This window comes from Clavelina lepadiformis, chromosome 8, assembly GCF_947623445.1.
Source record: "Clavelina lepadiformis chromosome 8, kaClaLepa1.1, whole genome shotgun sequence".
In the NCBI taxonomy this organism is placed as follows: domain Eukaryota; kingdom Metazoa; phylum Chordata; class Ascidiacea; order Aplousobranchia; family Clavelinidae; genus Clavelina; species Clavelina lepadiformis.
This window is the reverse complement of record NC_135247.1, coordinates 19,000,980-19,016,808: the sequence shown is the minus strand read 5'-3', so window position 1 is coordinate 19,016,808 and position 15,829 is coordinate 19,000,980. Positions and strand designations below refer to the sequence as shown.

General features: G+C 42.5%; 1 protein-coding gene across 1 annotated transcript; it reads right to left on the bottom strand.

The window, feature by feature from the left end:
- Positions 1-33: 33 nt before the first annotated feature.
- LOC143468557 (uncharacterized) lies at positions 34-1,772 on the bottom strand. The gene is made up of 3 exons (XM_076965861.1): positions 940-1,772; positions 634-778; positions 34-486 (listed from the first exon to the last, which is right to left on the bottom strand). Exons 1-3 carry the CDS (start codon positions 1,094-1,096, stop codon positions 252-254), a joined length of 537 nt encoding a protein of 178 aa, XP_076821976.1. The 5' UTR covers positions 1,097-1,772; the 3' UTR covers positions 34-251.
- Between the last annotated feature and the right edge of the window lie 14,057 nt (positions 1,773-15,829).

Genomic DNA, 15,829 nt, shown 5'->3' with positions numbered 1-15,829 from the left:
TCTAATTTTACAGTATTTGATATTGTAGTGACGCGTGTTTTTATCAATTTCTTATTTTCTGGTGATGTTTCTTCAACTTACCATAAACAGCGCAGTTAGCAAAAAATCATAACATTTGTTCGCACAAAATAAATATACCCACAAAATTACAAAGAATAAGTTTAATTCGTAACAAAATAAATAGGAAAACATTAAAAAAGCAAGAACTAAAGCGAAAGAATACATAAAAGTTCAAATGTCGCCACTTGCACTTAAAAATGTCTAGAATGGATTGGCACCGCCTGCAGGTAAATCCCCCTGTGTCTTGCTATCGGCTGCCATCTAGAGTTCGAAAAAATATTTCGAAAATGCCGGCTTCTACATGGCTTCTTCCTCGACCTGGTGCTGACAATCGGGACCATGCACTTGGTGATTGGTGCAACGATGCTCCAGCGCGGGAAAGGATCAACTCTGCAGTGTTTTGGCATCACAGTCGGCTTCAAATCACTGCAAAAAAATTGAAAAATCGAATAAATATCAAATCATCAACATTAAAAAATAACGGTTCAATTTGAAAACAATTACTAATTTACCACGTTGCCAGGGCGTCCATTGGCATGACAACGCCAGTAATTAGAAGAATGATTTACTTACACTTTGCAGCACGCAACACCAGTTGGCGCTATACAGGAGCATCTCAAGCATCGGTTAGGTTCAAACCAGTTCGAAGTATGGGCATGATATTTCCCGTTATGTTTGCAAACATATGAATTAGCGCCCAGTTTCACGATATTTCCTCCTGGAAAAGAAAAGTCGATAATTTTTTTGTGCCCGTTATTTTTAATTTTTATATTTCTTGAACACGCTTGATGCGTTTTCCTATATACTCCTAAATTTTACATCCTAGCTGATAAAGAATCTCATAAATGTGTTTAGTTGCCGTTTAAACAAACAACTTACTTCTTGTGTCCACGAAACAATTTTTTGTCGATGAAATTTCGACGACGTTTGGAGAATATCGAATCTTCGATGATTTTCTTGCTGCGGCATCAAAAATATAAAACTCACTCCATAAAATAACAAGAAAGATTCCACTGAAAATCTTGCGACCACTCATCTCTTACAGCTTTGATGAAACTTTCCGTTTTCGACTTCGACGCTTTTGACTTCTAGGCGTCGTTGATCGCGCTTATATACTCCGCCCAACTTTTTTTAGCCACAGCGTCGAAACCAGAATAAATATAGGACGTTGCGTCATTACTACAGGGCGTCAAGCCTTCTATACGGCGGGGTGATACATGACCGATAAAATGATCTCTCATTGTTTTAAGGTTTATTTTTACAACAAATTGTCGGTCCTCATTTGTTAACCTGTTGCCCCGGGCAACCATCAAGTTGTCATTTGATTGACATTTATGTCGGCTCTCCCACTATCACGTCACAATCTTAGAACACGATTGCTTGAAAAACCATCGATCGTTTTTATATTTCGCGTAACTCGTGGATACCAAAATGTGTCTGGGCTTAGAGTCTTAAACAATTGAGCGCGTGTAAGTCGCGTCGTTATTTTAAGTGGCTGATAAAACGATATGTCTTGTCAATTTTGTGTGGAGTATTTATCCACACAGCCATTATCACATCTCGCCACGGATCGCAGTAATTGTAATTGCTCGTCAAAAGCGCGTTGTTTTTCCACCTTTTGCGCTTCGCCAACACTTTTCAAAATTCCTCGCGTTCCTCAATTGTGACGTAGTCATTTACGCAATGAAAAGTCAGGTGAACATACAGATAAACCCCCTTGCTCATGGTTCCAAGAATTCCGGCTTTTCTGGCCGACTTCTCGTCATTGTAGAAAGGGGGTGATAATTATGTTTGACCAGTGACTCACTCGCGCGCTTCTGAGCCTCGTTCCACCGCCATTGAAGTAGGCTTTGAGCGGAAAAAGGAACGACAACGCGACGGATTTTAGGGATTAACCACCTAAATTTAACCTCGCGCCGGAATGACAAAGAATAACAAATTTCACCACATCAGGAGAAGTTTGGGAAGCCCAACAACTTGTTTTTGTACGGGAAGGTTGGAAACAAAAGGAGAAACTATTTTGAACTAACTCTGTATATGTTGTGACACTATTTCTTCATTAGCATATATTTATATCTTTTTGCCTACGTCATTTGGCACTCTTCCCATTGTGAGTCGACAATCTGATTTGTGTTGAAGGAACGCTTATAATGACGTCATTAAAGTATTGACCCTGTAAAAACCTCGAGACTGGCGACACATGGAAATTTTTTTGAAGTGTCTCCGTCGTTTTCGTTCGTCAAAATACTTGCCGGGTTAGACGTTAAATTCACGCGTCATTGCTAAACATGAGAAGGTTTCTGAAGACCGGGGTTTTCAAAAATATCGAAAACAATTTCAACATAAAAAATTTGCTGATGATGATGGCGCTGGTGAAAAATTTGCTGACCTTTCCCTCTCTATCCACTGTGTAGAGCATGTGCTTAAAGTGACCATCCAATATGTCTGATGACAGCTTGTCGTCAAGATGACAATTTAATTGTGATTTCATAAACGAGGTTCTTGTCGAAACAAATGATAAGATTTATGGATCCTTATCGTTTCTGCGTAAATAGAAATTGCCATTAGACCAATTTATTGATAAGCGAATCAGATACGCGGCATCTGTTGTCATCACTATTTTGCCTTTATTAAAAATCGAGTAAAACATGGGAGAATAAAGAACTTTTCGCGGGATGACACCTCGTCGATGCCCGCAACGTTCCGCCCAATTACGTCGAGTTAAAATAACGAGCGGAACGTAACGGAAACAGGATCTCCAACTTCCGCTAGTACTTTGTTCCGGAAAATAAGTTCTTCCTAAACATGGATTGGTGTTTGTCTGTTCATGTGCGACACTAGAACGGATGAGATTATACCATCATCTTATCTAGTTACAACGATTGTGGTGTTTGCTAAATTCCGGTACAAGACCATTGACAATTTAAATGACCACTCGAACAATACCATGATCTCTGATGCGGTCAAAAATTTTCAAGTTATTCTTTGAACGTCACAAAGTTCTTTCTTAGGTAACAATACTTTCAAATTATTTTTGAGCAGCTACCGAGCCCAGAATGTAATTTTCAACAAAACACAGGGTGCGCCGGCTGCTACGGAAATCTTTGTTGTGACTAAATAAACTTGTTTTTATTAGTGACGCAATAAAAGGGGCTAATCACGAACGAATACGTCACAAGAGACACGACAAAAACGCCACACCTTGCCAACCGAACTTGGCTTTTCGCAGTCTTGCCCCGAGTAGACATCGCAGCTTGCATTATGACGCAAAGTTAACGTAACCGCTTCCATGCTCTACTCAAGGCAGCATGTCCGACGACCAATGCACACTGAATATGATTTCCTCGTCATATGATTATGTTGTGATGTTGTCAATGGCGGCCAGATCTAATTCACCAAAGAAATTAAACAGAATTAGAAATATTGGAATAAGACCGGCGGGGATGGAGCAACACCTTCAATATATAATTAATAATTATAGATTAGCCAGTTATAAATGAAAAAGATGGGAAAGACCTGATGGGTTTATTCAGGTCATTTGAGCTTATTCCGCCGATCCTGCTAGGAATGATGTTTTTGGTGTAAAAACAAGTCTCCAGATAAATACTAGCTCGTTTGAAAACGTTGCGAAATGGTTCAAAGTGATTGTGGTGTTGTGAAAAGAAGTCTAAAAATAGTCTTCCATCATTACAGCTTTGTTGCGATTATCCCAACCAGACACGGGCTTTCACTTACAAGCTACAACATGGTTGTATCATATCATTTACATGGACGCCTACGCGGTAATAACTGGTTTGAGTAAAAGTTGTGTGGTAATATATTATCACAAGGTGCTATAAATTGTAGTAATGGTCCTTTACGTCGCCCTTTACAAGTTCTCATCGTTCATTACCTACTATTATCAGCTCATGTTTGAATTTATGACAGCAAATTACCATTTTGCTATTTTTGCGTCGCTACACCTTACGCGAGTTGCGTCAAATGCGTCGGGTGTTTTCAACGCTCAGCTTCGTGATTTGTTTTGAAGAACACTCAGTGGCAGATAAACTGCTCGTCGTGCACTTCGGTCCTGTCAAGTGCGAAACCAGACTTTTTGTTGTTATTGCATTTTTGTGCAAAATCTTCGTCACGGACCATTTACGTCGAGTTGTTTATGACGTGTTCTACGAAACGATCGTCCTTGTTATACGTGCATCTACGACCTAATTGCGTAGTTTAGGAGAGTAGACGGCAAATTTTTAGTGTTTGTTGTTGGTGTGTTCAACGTAATTATTACGCGGATACGTGGAACTGATGAAATAACTCCTTCGTTCGTATAAAAAGTGTCAGGATGAAATTTTCTCGGTTTTGCCGATCCTTTGATTTCAAAACTTAACTCGGCAGTGATCGCAGAGAACTTGTTGTACAAAGTGCACATTACTCAGGCAAAATTGATGTCGATGTTTCATAATAACCTTTTAAATCTTTCCATGGTGGATGGTTTGAACTTCAAAATTCAACAATTGCACAACATTAAAAAGATTATAGTTTTTGTCTGCACCATTTTTTTTAACGCCTGCACTTACCCAAAGTATTTTGAGCGGGATTTCGTCTCACTACCGACATCTAACGTTTAAAAAGTCTAACAGTTTTGCCGTTAGCTAGAGCTGTTGAAATATTTGAAACCTTTCTTCATCACGGCTGCAGGAATGTTCCAATAAAAATAACGCATTGATGGTGTCATTCTCTACTCACCACCATGTATTCTACGTACACAAGATACAGCGGTTAATTTGTTTCAGACTTGTTTTTGCATTAACGCCAACATACTATAGTTGATGAGTTGCGAGTTATATCATAGGCAGACGTTGACATTTCGTTACAATACGTTTTGGATTTCGTTTGTAATTCAGTGTTGTTTATTTTGGGGCCGGACACTTTCCAGCAAAAACCTCATCACGTCGACTCTTTGCGAAACGGTCAGGGTGTAGAGCTCACAATACTGCGACCCGAGTTCGACACCCAGCGGCGCTACCACTGTAATACCTTTGGACAGATATAAACGTCGCTTTATTCTGATCAGTGGTTTTCATGAACAGTTCAAAATTCAGGCGTGATATCGCGTAAAAGCTAAAAAACAAACGTACGAACACAAGCTCGCTAACCGGGGCTCGAGCGATGAGGAATCATTGACGGGTTTAAGTCGTGCTTGGTTCTGTCCGAGAATGAAGATTCAAATACGACATTATAACTCAAGTAGCTTTTCTGCAAAAAGTTTTCACAATTTTCGCGATTTTTTAAAAATTTAAATGTTAGATTGAGTTATAATTTACATCGTCTGGATCATATCATCATTGAGTTACTATTTTGCCAACGGCCGCTCAGAAACATTGCTGCCTTCTTGTCTGGGCCTGTCAATCATCATGAAAACGATCATCAAAATGTCAATCATCTTTTTCTTCCCATGTGTGACGTCATGCAATTCACTGTACGCGTATGGATGTACCAAGTGCATCGACTTACCGCGATAGGAAGATGTAAGCATTGTCCACAGCTATCTGCACTTAACACGCGATAGTGCGCAGGCGTTCAAGTGATTTTCTTCGAAACCGCAATGTCGACTAAGTACAGGAGATAAGGTTTATTTGCTGTCTATGCCGCGTTTTCGATTTTTCGTTTTCACAGCAGTGGAAATGTTGAAGCAAATGGATTTTAATCGGTTGTAACAGTTTTAATGCTTCATTTCCAAGACGCCGGTGTGAGTTAAACTGCTGCATGCATAGTCTAAATGAGTCGTTTCTTGCCTAATCTCAAGTATAAACTGATTTTTTTCGAGCGTGCGGAAAAAATGTTGCTTTAACTTCAATCGAATTCTTTGGGCTCGGTTTGCAGAATCTCAGCGTTCGCGTGAACGTATCGATATGACATGTCTGCAATTTACGCGTCTTTGCCCCTTTCTCCCTCGTGCGTCGGAGGTAAGTGCATTACAATTTTTGCGCGGTACTACGGTGTAGGGAACCAGTCATTCTTCTGCCTGAGCGAAGGATGTGATCACTCGTTTGCCACCTCCCCTCCCCTGTATAAACATTTGATTAGATCTCACGGCTTTATTGGTTTTTCTGTCACGAGATTAATTTTATACACCGTTTTTATATCCATCACGTTATACACCGTTTTTATATCCATCACATTATACACCGTTTTTATTTGCATTGTATTGTTTTTGTGTATGTCCACGTGCTGCCGTGTTTTACTTGTTCATGGGTCCACATGTTTTTATTCTATCTCTTGTGACGTTACCCCAAAGGCCCACTTAGTACTGTAATTAGCGTCCCGCACGGACTCCTTCGCGGCGTGGAATTTGTTGTGTTGGTAATGTTGCGCACGGCTGAGAGGTGGTAGACGAGTGTTAAGTCAGTCTACGTTGGGGTTTGATAGGGAGAAGATCATTGTTTTTATTGAAGAAAATGCCATTAAAAGATGTTAAAGCAAACCTAGCTATTTGACTAGCTGTGGAGTGGGCAGTTCCTGGTTAAGAAAAAGTTTGGTTACAATTCCTCTTCATCAGTAATTTTTGAATATGAATGTAATAAATGTAAACAGTTCCTCTACGGGAAAACTCTTCACATTATCTCAAACCGCTTTAAAACCTGTGATCGCCCCGACGTGACGAACGAGGATGACAGGTGAAGATTTATCTGCCCCATCTGTGACACAAGATGGGCGCACGCCTCATCGGCGCGAGCACATTTTCGTAACGTACATCCCGAGTCGTCGATGCCGACCAACTCCGGTCTTAGCTTTAACAGTACAATGATAAGTGATAGTTCAATTCTAAGCATAAGCCAGCATGACGATAAGATAGTGTTAAATGTAGTTTATAATGGACCTATCTCCTCTCAATTATTCTGTCCTAAGACCCGGTGCCGGCGCCGTGTCGCAGCGTTCACATGTCCGCAGTTGCTGAAAGGACATGTGAAAAACATGCACTCCATGTCGCTCGTCTTTGCCCCGTCGTGTGGAAACTGTGCTATGATCCTGCCAGCTGCCCCGACGTTGATAGGAGCTAGATCGCATTTTGCAACTTGCAGGAAGGCGATGGGTTCTCCTCCACAATCCAACATCAATTTTGCAGAGAGCACCCCACGACAACGTCCCCAGCCGCAGACTCCATCCCCGCCCATCAATAAGCCCGAGTCCGAGGCAAATTCAACATAGTCTCCTCCATCGATCCGCGTGTCACCGTTGACCGCAGTCCAGCCGTTTCTGCGACTGCAGAGGCTGACTCCTCAACAGTTGGCCTTGTATGGAGTGCAACCACCATCAGCGGGCCAGGAGAAATCGTCGAGTAGGTCGAGTAGCAGTTCCACCAGAGACTCCCTTGGGCGCACTTTACCATCTTCGCCCGAGATGACCGACATCTCGCCCAGCGAGTTGTCGTCCGAAGCGACGTTTCCATCTTCGCCAGAATCGACCCTGTTGGATCTTTCTGCTATTGTTGTGGCACAGGTTTCAAGTTACCTTGGCGCGCGAGGGCGGTTGACGCGGTCTGTAGAGCACGTTTCACGGGCTGGCACTGGGTCCTCACTGAGTAGTATAGCTGATAATAATTCCCCAGATAGTTCTTCTGCCCCGGTCGCTCCGCCGCTCCGGAATTACGGTCGCAGATGTGCATAACAATGATGAGATCGTGCGCTCTCCGCGCCGATTGTCTCCCGATCAATCAAGCGCCGATCACTGCGCAGGAGATGGAGGCGGTTCTTCGGTCTCTCAATGTAGGCTCGGCACCTGGCGCGGATGGGTTGACTTACGGCTTTTGGAAAGATCTCGACCCCAGGGGGAAGCTCCTTGCTGATCTTTGAGGTCTGTAGGTCGTGCCGTACTGTCCCAGATTCGTGGCGCAGAAGCCGCATCACTCTCATCCCTAAAAACGTTGAGGGTAACATGAACGATATGGGAGACTGGAGACCGATCTCTATCTGCTGTACGCTGTATAAGATCTATGCGTCGGTGATCGCCCGCCGAATTCAGCGTTGGGCCGTCGACGGCGGAGTCATCTCACCTGAACAGAAGGGCTTTGTACCAACAACGAGCATGTGTTCTTGCTCGGCTCAGTCGTTGCTGATGCTCAGATGCGGCGCCGACCTCTGGTCGTGTCGTACCTTGACATACGCAAGTGGCAGTTTTGGTAGTGTCCGTCACGAATGCATTGTGGATGTCTTGAAGGACTTTGACGCACCTGACTACCTGGTCCGGATAGTGTGTGACATGTATGCAAGGGGGTCGTGTGCGGTGAGAACCTCACGCGGCCTTACCGGGCCTCTACCCGTGGAACAGGGTGTTCGCCAAGGCTGTCCCATGTCTGGCATCATCTTTGACCTGGTGATGGAGGTTCTCCTGAGGGGTGTCAAGACGTCGACGGACGGATACAGGATGCCTTCAGCCAACGGCATACAGGTCCTGGCATATGCGGACGATGTGTGCCTCTTCTCTCACAAAAAGCGCAGATGAGTCGACAGCTTGCGATTGCTGAGCGGTTTTCAAATTGGTCCGGCATGGTCTTTAACCCAAAGAAGTGTGGCTCTGTGGCTTTTACATCTACAGCACGGGGCGGGAGACGCCGGGATAACGAACCGCTTTGTCTTCATGGCGAGGTTGTTCGGGTTCTCGGCGTCAATGACGTTTACAAGTATTTGGATTGTTTCACGGACGGCCGGACGCCAAGGTCTAACACCCCCTTTTTGGCAACTGTAAAGGAAAAGGTGCGACGTTTGTTCACATCTTTTCTGACTCCACAGCAAAAGCTTGTCGCTTTGAAGTCGATCGTACTTCCGTCCGTGTTCTTTCAGTTGAGATTGCGGTCTTTCACTCGAGGGTCGCTTCAGGACTTTGATAACACTGTCCGGCATTGTCTGAAGTTGGCGTTTCGCATGTCAAAGCGGGCGTGTCGAGAGATTTTTCACTCCTCTCCCGAAGCAGGAGGACTGGGCGTGACCTCAGTAGTCAAGGAGTACGACTTCCTCAAGATCGCCCAGGCCTTCAAGATGCTCACGTCACCAGATGACCTTGTCACGACCGTGGCATCAAATAGAGTCGCGGCTTATGCGAAACGTTTCGGTCGTTTATCAACTGTTAGCGCCAACAATAAGGCAACTTACCTGAGCGGTCAAAAAGTTGAAGTTCGCCCTCCGGGGTGTCGACTGGCGCAAGGCGTGTGGACCCAGGTCCGCGCGGCGAGCTCCCGGCTCGGCCTCCGTTGGGTCGCACTCCCATCAGGCCAATTCCAACTGGCCGCTGACGGGGGTATCAGGGTGCTCTCCCAGAATCGTCGGCAACTGATCCGTCAACTCCACTATAGAACCATCCGTTGGTGGAGAGCGCAGAGGGCGTCGCACCCCGACCAGGGGAAGACTGTGCCGTCTCACTCCATGTACGAAGCATCTAATGCCTGGATCAAATGCCCGTAGACTCTGGCCTCTTAGGCGTACTTTTTTGTACTTAAGGCTCACCTCAACCTCCTCCCAACTAGGGCGGTCCGGCGTCGGTTTTCAGGGGGGGGGCCGTCCTAGCACGTGTCGCAGATGTGGTTATGCTGAGGAAACCCTTCCCCATGTTCTGAATCACTGCCCAGCTGTTTGGGCAGAGATCAAAGCGAAACACGATTCGGTCATGGAGGAGGTCCTGAACCATGTGCCCGCTTTTTGGCGCTCTGGGCTGAGTATCGATCGAACCGTTCAAGAGCATTCACAAGCTGGCGGCAGACCTCTCAGACCCGACGTGGTGCTTCGCATTCCTGGCGGACCGATCGTTGTGTCGGACTTTGCCGTCCCGTTCGAATCCAGTCAGAACCCCCTCGTTGAGGTGTCTGCCAAAAAGGTCTCAAAATACGACGAGCTATGCGCGGACTTGCACGCCCTGACAGGGAGACCGGTCAAGGCACTCCCGTACGTAGTGGGCTCTCTTGGAAGTCAAGCAGAGGGCAATAACACCTGCCTCCGTGCCCTGAGACTGGACCAGCAGGCATGCACCAGGGTCGCTAAAAGAACTTGCGTGCTGGCCATCGAGGGTAGCCTTAACATCTGGCAGGCCTGGTGCGCCGGCATTCCCGACGCCCTGAAGAGGAGCTAGCAGGCAATTCGATCAGTCTGGAGATGGCACCGCGGAGCTGCTCAATCACCGTCCGCCCATGGCCTTAACATCAGGGACTCCAAACCTACCTTTTTTGCGATCCTCCAGATGTCTCAATTACACACACACGCTTGGACATTGTCCACCTTTTTTGTGACTAGTTACATGATTTTTTATGATTTATTGTTTTACTCTTTTAATATGTCACATTTTGTCTAAGACGCTCCTGGACGACGAATAGAACAATTACACACACGTCGCTTGCACTTCGACAACTAGAACGACACCAGCTCGACCGTCCACCTTTTTTATGAGTAGTTAAAGCACGCACGCTCCTGGACGATGATTAGAACACTTAAACACATGACATTTGCACATCGATGATTAGAACGACACCAGCTCGACCGTCCATCTTTTTTAACGAATAGTTAAAGCACATGTTAGACAAGTTTTGTTTTCTAGTTTATATTTTTACTCCGAAACGATAGACGGTCTTCTTGCTAAGTATTCACGTACACGCTTGTTCTTTAACTTACCTTAATAATTGGCGATTTTGATTTTTTGCGACCTTTTGCGTCAGATATAAGACTCGCACCCTTTGTTACATACGGGGCGGCTCACATTTTACCATTGCCGCCCCAATTTTGTTTCAATCTTTGAACCATCTGCTTCTCGCCCTGTTTTATTTTGTTATTTCTTTTAATTCCTTTTTGTTGGCCTTAACTTAGATCCCACAAACTCCAGGGCAGTAAGACCACGGGTTAAATAGACACCCAGCAGCTGATCGCGGTCTTCTCAACCCCAGCTTCCCAATCGAATAGTTTATATAATATCGGTCCCCAATATAATCTCTCTGTCATAACTAATAAATATCTATAATTAATAACCACCCAGATAATACTTAAATCCCTCTTTATAACTTTAATAACTTTAGCCCCCAATCCACTATAAATATATAACGGCCTCTAATAAATAAAATAAAAGATCCAGCTATAATTAATAAATAATATTAAATTAACCATCTCTTAAACATAAGGTACAACAGCTTTCCCAGATCACATTTTCTTTCTCAGCAAGAATCTGTTTATGCTACGCATTTGAATGTGGATTCGCACAAACTTAACTATCGGATGGGTACCAATAGACTTTCCACATGCTTGCATCGAAGAAGCACTGAAGGGGGGGACGGTATTGTTGAAACCGCCATCCTTTATGCATTTTGGACATTACAAATTCATTGTAGAATATGAGGGCCAAGAGAAAACTTGCCACTACTGCGCAAAATCAGGGCACTTGGTACAAGGTCAAAGAAAACAGGGAGAGCGAACAGTCTGCTGGTGTAGATAAAGTGAGTTGTTTGACGACATTGGATCGACGGGGATAGAATGCCAATGCAGCAAAAAAGTTTTAAAGCCAACAGAAAACATATAGGTCTTCTGCCACGAATGCCCACTGGTATATTACAGATGTGACTGCATCACGAACAGCATAAAATTTGTACACAAACTAAGACAAGGTATGTGTGACAAATGTAATGTTAGATATGTACCGGATGTCTTAGATATGAATGCTACCGCGATTTTAGACACACAACCTCCTCTTTGAAACCGAAAAAAAAACTGAACTAAAGAAACTTTGTAATATATAATAATATAATATAATTTATATGTGGCACGACGGTACCAGCAAATCGCGTCTTGACAGATTTTATCTGTCAAAATACCTCCATGCGACAAAAATCAGTCAACCTTTCCATTTAACAGACCACGAACAAATTACCATAAACCTAAACGTTATCGCCCCGCCTCCTAGAGGTATCGGTCTATAGAAAAATAACACGGAAACTTATAAAGAAGATGACTGTTTGATGAAGCAATGCTGAGAAACATAAGAAAATGCACAGTTCAAGAACGACAAAGAAAAACTGGCTTGGGATGTGACTTTGCATGAACTAGAAAAACTCATTGGCTTGGTGGTTGCTCGTGGCATGACAGGAGGACGTGTAACTTCCCTGTGAAGAGTTTATGGGGGACATCATGGGGATGTCAAATGTTTTCTCAAACCATGCCAAAAAACAGGTTTTTGGAAATCATGAGATTCCTACGCTTCGATCTGAAAACGGAAAGGCGAAGAAATCATGTACACGACAAGTTTGCACTCGCTTCAAAACTTTGGAATAATTTTATTTCTAACTGTCAAAAAGCATTCGTTCCACAATGGAACATTACTGTGGATGAGCAACTGTTACCATGCAAGACAAGCTGTAAATTCATACCGTATATGGCCAATAAACCAGATAAGTTTGGTATAAAGTTCTGGTTGGCAGTTGATGTAGAAAACAAATATTTATTTAACGGTTTTTCTTACGTAGGGAATGATGATACAAGGGACCCAGATGTGAGTGTACCAAGTGATGTTGTATTGAAACTAATGGCTCCGGTTTTCCAGGCAGGTTACAATGTCACATGCGATAATTTTTTCACCTCCTTGATCTGGCATTGCGACTTGCAAAGAAGAAGTGTAGCCTTGTTGGAACATTGCGCAAGAACAGGAAAGAAGTCCCAGAAGAATGCAAGAAGAAAAAGGATTTGCACGAAACAGAAAATTTTAGGTATGACGGCCAAAAGGCAATTACACTCACTTCCTACCAATGCAAGGCAGCAAAAAATTTGCTAGTGTTGAGCAGTCTACACCCAGCCGTTCATGTGCCTACCAATGAAAATTCAAAAAAAAACGACTCAATAAGTTATTATAATATGACAAAAGTGGGAGTGGATGTCTACAACCAAATGACAAGTGTTTACTCAGTAAGCTCCGGAAGCAGGCGGTGGCATGTGCATGTATTTTATAACGTGGTTGATATGGCGCTCATAAACAGTTGGATTATCTACAAACACGTATGTAAGAGAAATATCAGACGCAGAAAATACATACAAATTGTAGCAGAAGAGCTCAATGGAAGTTTACCGACGGTATCTCGCAGACGTTCAGCAGAAGAAGCTTTTAGTTCCAACTTCCATCATCACCAATGCCACAACTGCAGTAAAAGAACGCCTCACCTGCACAACCTTGAGATGCATAAATTGCACTACTGTCAGATGTCATGCTTGTATGAAACCGTTGTGTGGACGAAGTGCTTCGCAAAAATGCAAAATTTGCGCATAGCAAAATTTTTGTTTGAGTATAGGTTTATTAGTAGGGCAACCAAAAGTCAATATGGTCAATTTTTTTAACCTGCTCAGAATGCTATCAAGCACAAAACAAATTTCAGCTTTGTACGACGTGTAGTATAGAAGTTATTAGGTCAAAATCTATTAAACTTGTAATTTTGTAACCATTTTGTAATATTATTCTTCCGTTTTTCTCTTTTCTTGTACCGCAAACAATTCCAGTGCCCCAAATTATACTTAGAACCAAAGCCACAAAGAGAGGGAAGGCCTTTCAGCGCGTCTGGTGACGTCACGATGTGAAGGTATTGCATTTGAAACTGCAAGTTGTCAATCTTAATACGCAGAAACAAAAAATGTCAACACTAGAAAAGCGTTTTGTCAATTTTAAATGCAGCTTTAGATTAGAAAGTTGCTGTAGGCAGTGTAGAGACTATCAGTATAGCGTTTTTCAGTTAGCAACACGCAAGACTTTTGATTTTAAATTGCAAGAACTATCATAGCAGTTTGAGCTTTACAATACGCAAGTTATTACTTCTCTAGGTGGCATTGGTAGATCTAAGTTGCCGACAATTTCTTTCGTCTATTATGTCACAATCGCCACACTCACACACAGAAGCAAAATTCGATTGAAATGTTGATGCGATTGCGCTGATTGTTGCAATTAGACTGAAGCATGCGACTGGATAGGTTTGTGTTGACATATTGTGCAAGTATTTTAGATGTCACAATAGTTTTGTTTTTTCAGATATTTTAGAATTAGATCATGCCTAAAATTAAATCACCATACACTTCGAAAGTGAATGGTGTAGTGCACAAATATAACTCAAAATTTAAACTTTTTAGGTCAAAATAAGGTCAAAATTAGGCAAAATTACATAAGGCTTAATGAGCTTTATACGGTAACCCATACTCCTTACAATCGGGTGCACCTTATGTATGAACAAAAAACTAATCAAAGCAATTTATTGACAGTGCGCCTTATAATCGGGTGCACCTTATGGTCCGTAAAATACGGTAGATAAAACATTGGTACAGCAATGGCATAAAGACTTGCATGTTGCGGCGTAGATCGTAAAAACAAGACTGAATAACTCAAAATGCACACACGATAACCAGGAAGCAATCGATTAAGTCACGCAGTGTTATGCTTCGCTGATTCGATATTTAAAAACGAGAATTGTAAATCTTACACAATCTTAGTAATCGCAGTGTTATTACTTTTGATTATTGTTGTAGTATTATCACAATATACTGCCTTTTAGACAAACTGTCTGGAAACATATCTGAATAGTGGCTCTGTTATGTATTTTTATTGTAGATTAGTGTGTAGGTTATTTGTCATTAATAATTTATCACAATGCATAATCTTATTTAGAAAAGTTGTTTTGTTTGTATATGCAGTGAGTGAAATTAGGCCTGGTTCAGTGTATGTGGGCAATCTGCCCCCAGGCATAACCGAAAGAGAGTTGAACGGGTTATTTTACAAGTTTGGAAGAATTAAATCCATAAAATTAAATAAAAGAATGGAAACGGCATAATTGATCATATATAATTATTATTGTATTTTGAATTTGTATCTATTATAATGATGGTAGAATATTATTATTTATTGGTTACTTTTATAAATTATAATGTGTTGTAATTTATATGACTTAATTATATGACTTAATATTTAATATGACTTACGAAGAACGAGGTGGAAAGCAGTGGCGATTTCAAGCCCCAGCAAATTCCAACCCAGACAGGGAAGTTTCAATTAAGTTGAAAGAAAATGTGCAAAGAGTCATCAACTATGAATTGTTAGGGATATCGGGCATACCTTTTCAATACGTTAATGGAATTGCACAAAGGCCCGGCCGAAGCGTCGAAGTCACTTGCAGAAACAAGGAAATAGCTATCAAATTAGCTGGTAAATTAAAACGTTTTCAAAGTGTTTTGAGCGTGGTAGCACAAGGAGACGCCTACACAAACTTAACTATCGGAAGGGTACCAATAGACTTTCCACATGCTTGCATCGAAGCAGCACTGAAGGGGGTCGGTCTTATCCTATTGGAAGCTCAAGATGGCGACAGAATAAAAGGTTTAAAGGACGGCCGCAGAATTTTCAAAGATCTTATGAAAGCGAAACCGTCATCCTTTATGTGTTTTGGACATATACAAACTCATTGTAGAATTTGAGTGTCAAGAGAAAACTTGCCACTGTTGCACAGAATCAAGGCACTTGGTAAAAGATTGCCACTACAAAAGCCGAAAACAGGAAGTGGTGAACGAGTCGTGGGAGAAGATTTCCGGAAATAGATGCAGTACAAGCCGAGTAACTTTCCGGCAATTAATTAGGCATGAAGAGCCAGAACCTTCCAAAGAAATTTTTCCAGATCTGCCGATCTCAACTGACGCAATGAATCGCCATTCAACAAATCGCCATTCAACACCCAAGAATGGAAATAAATCACACGCCGAGAAAACAATGAAAAATAGTGATCACGATGATA

Coding starts and splice junctions, on each gene's coding strand:
- LOC143468557 (XM_076965861.1), bottom strand. CDS start 1,096: ATGAGTGGTCGCAAGATTTTCAGTGGAATCTTTCTTGTTATTTTATGG. Junction 779..939: donor TTGTTTCGTGGACACAAGAA/GTAAGTTGTTTG, acceptor TTTCTTTTCCAG/GAGGAAATATCGTGAAACTG. Junction 487..633: donor GGTGTTGCGTGCTGCAAAGT/GTAAGTAAATCA, acceptor ATTTTTTTGCAG/TGATTTGAAGCCGACTGTGA.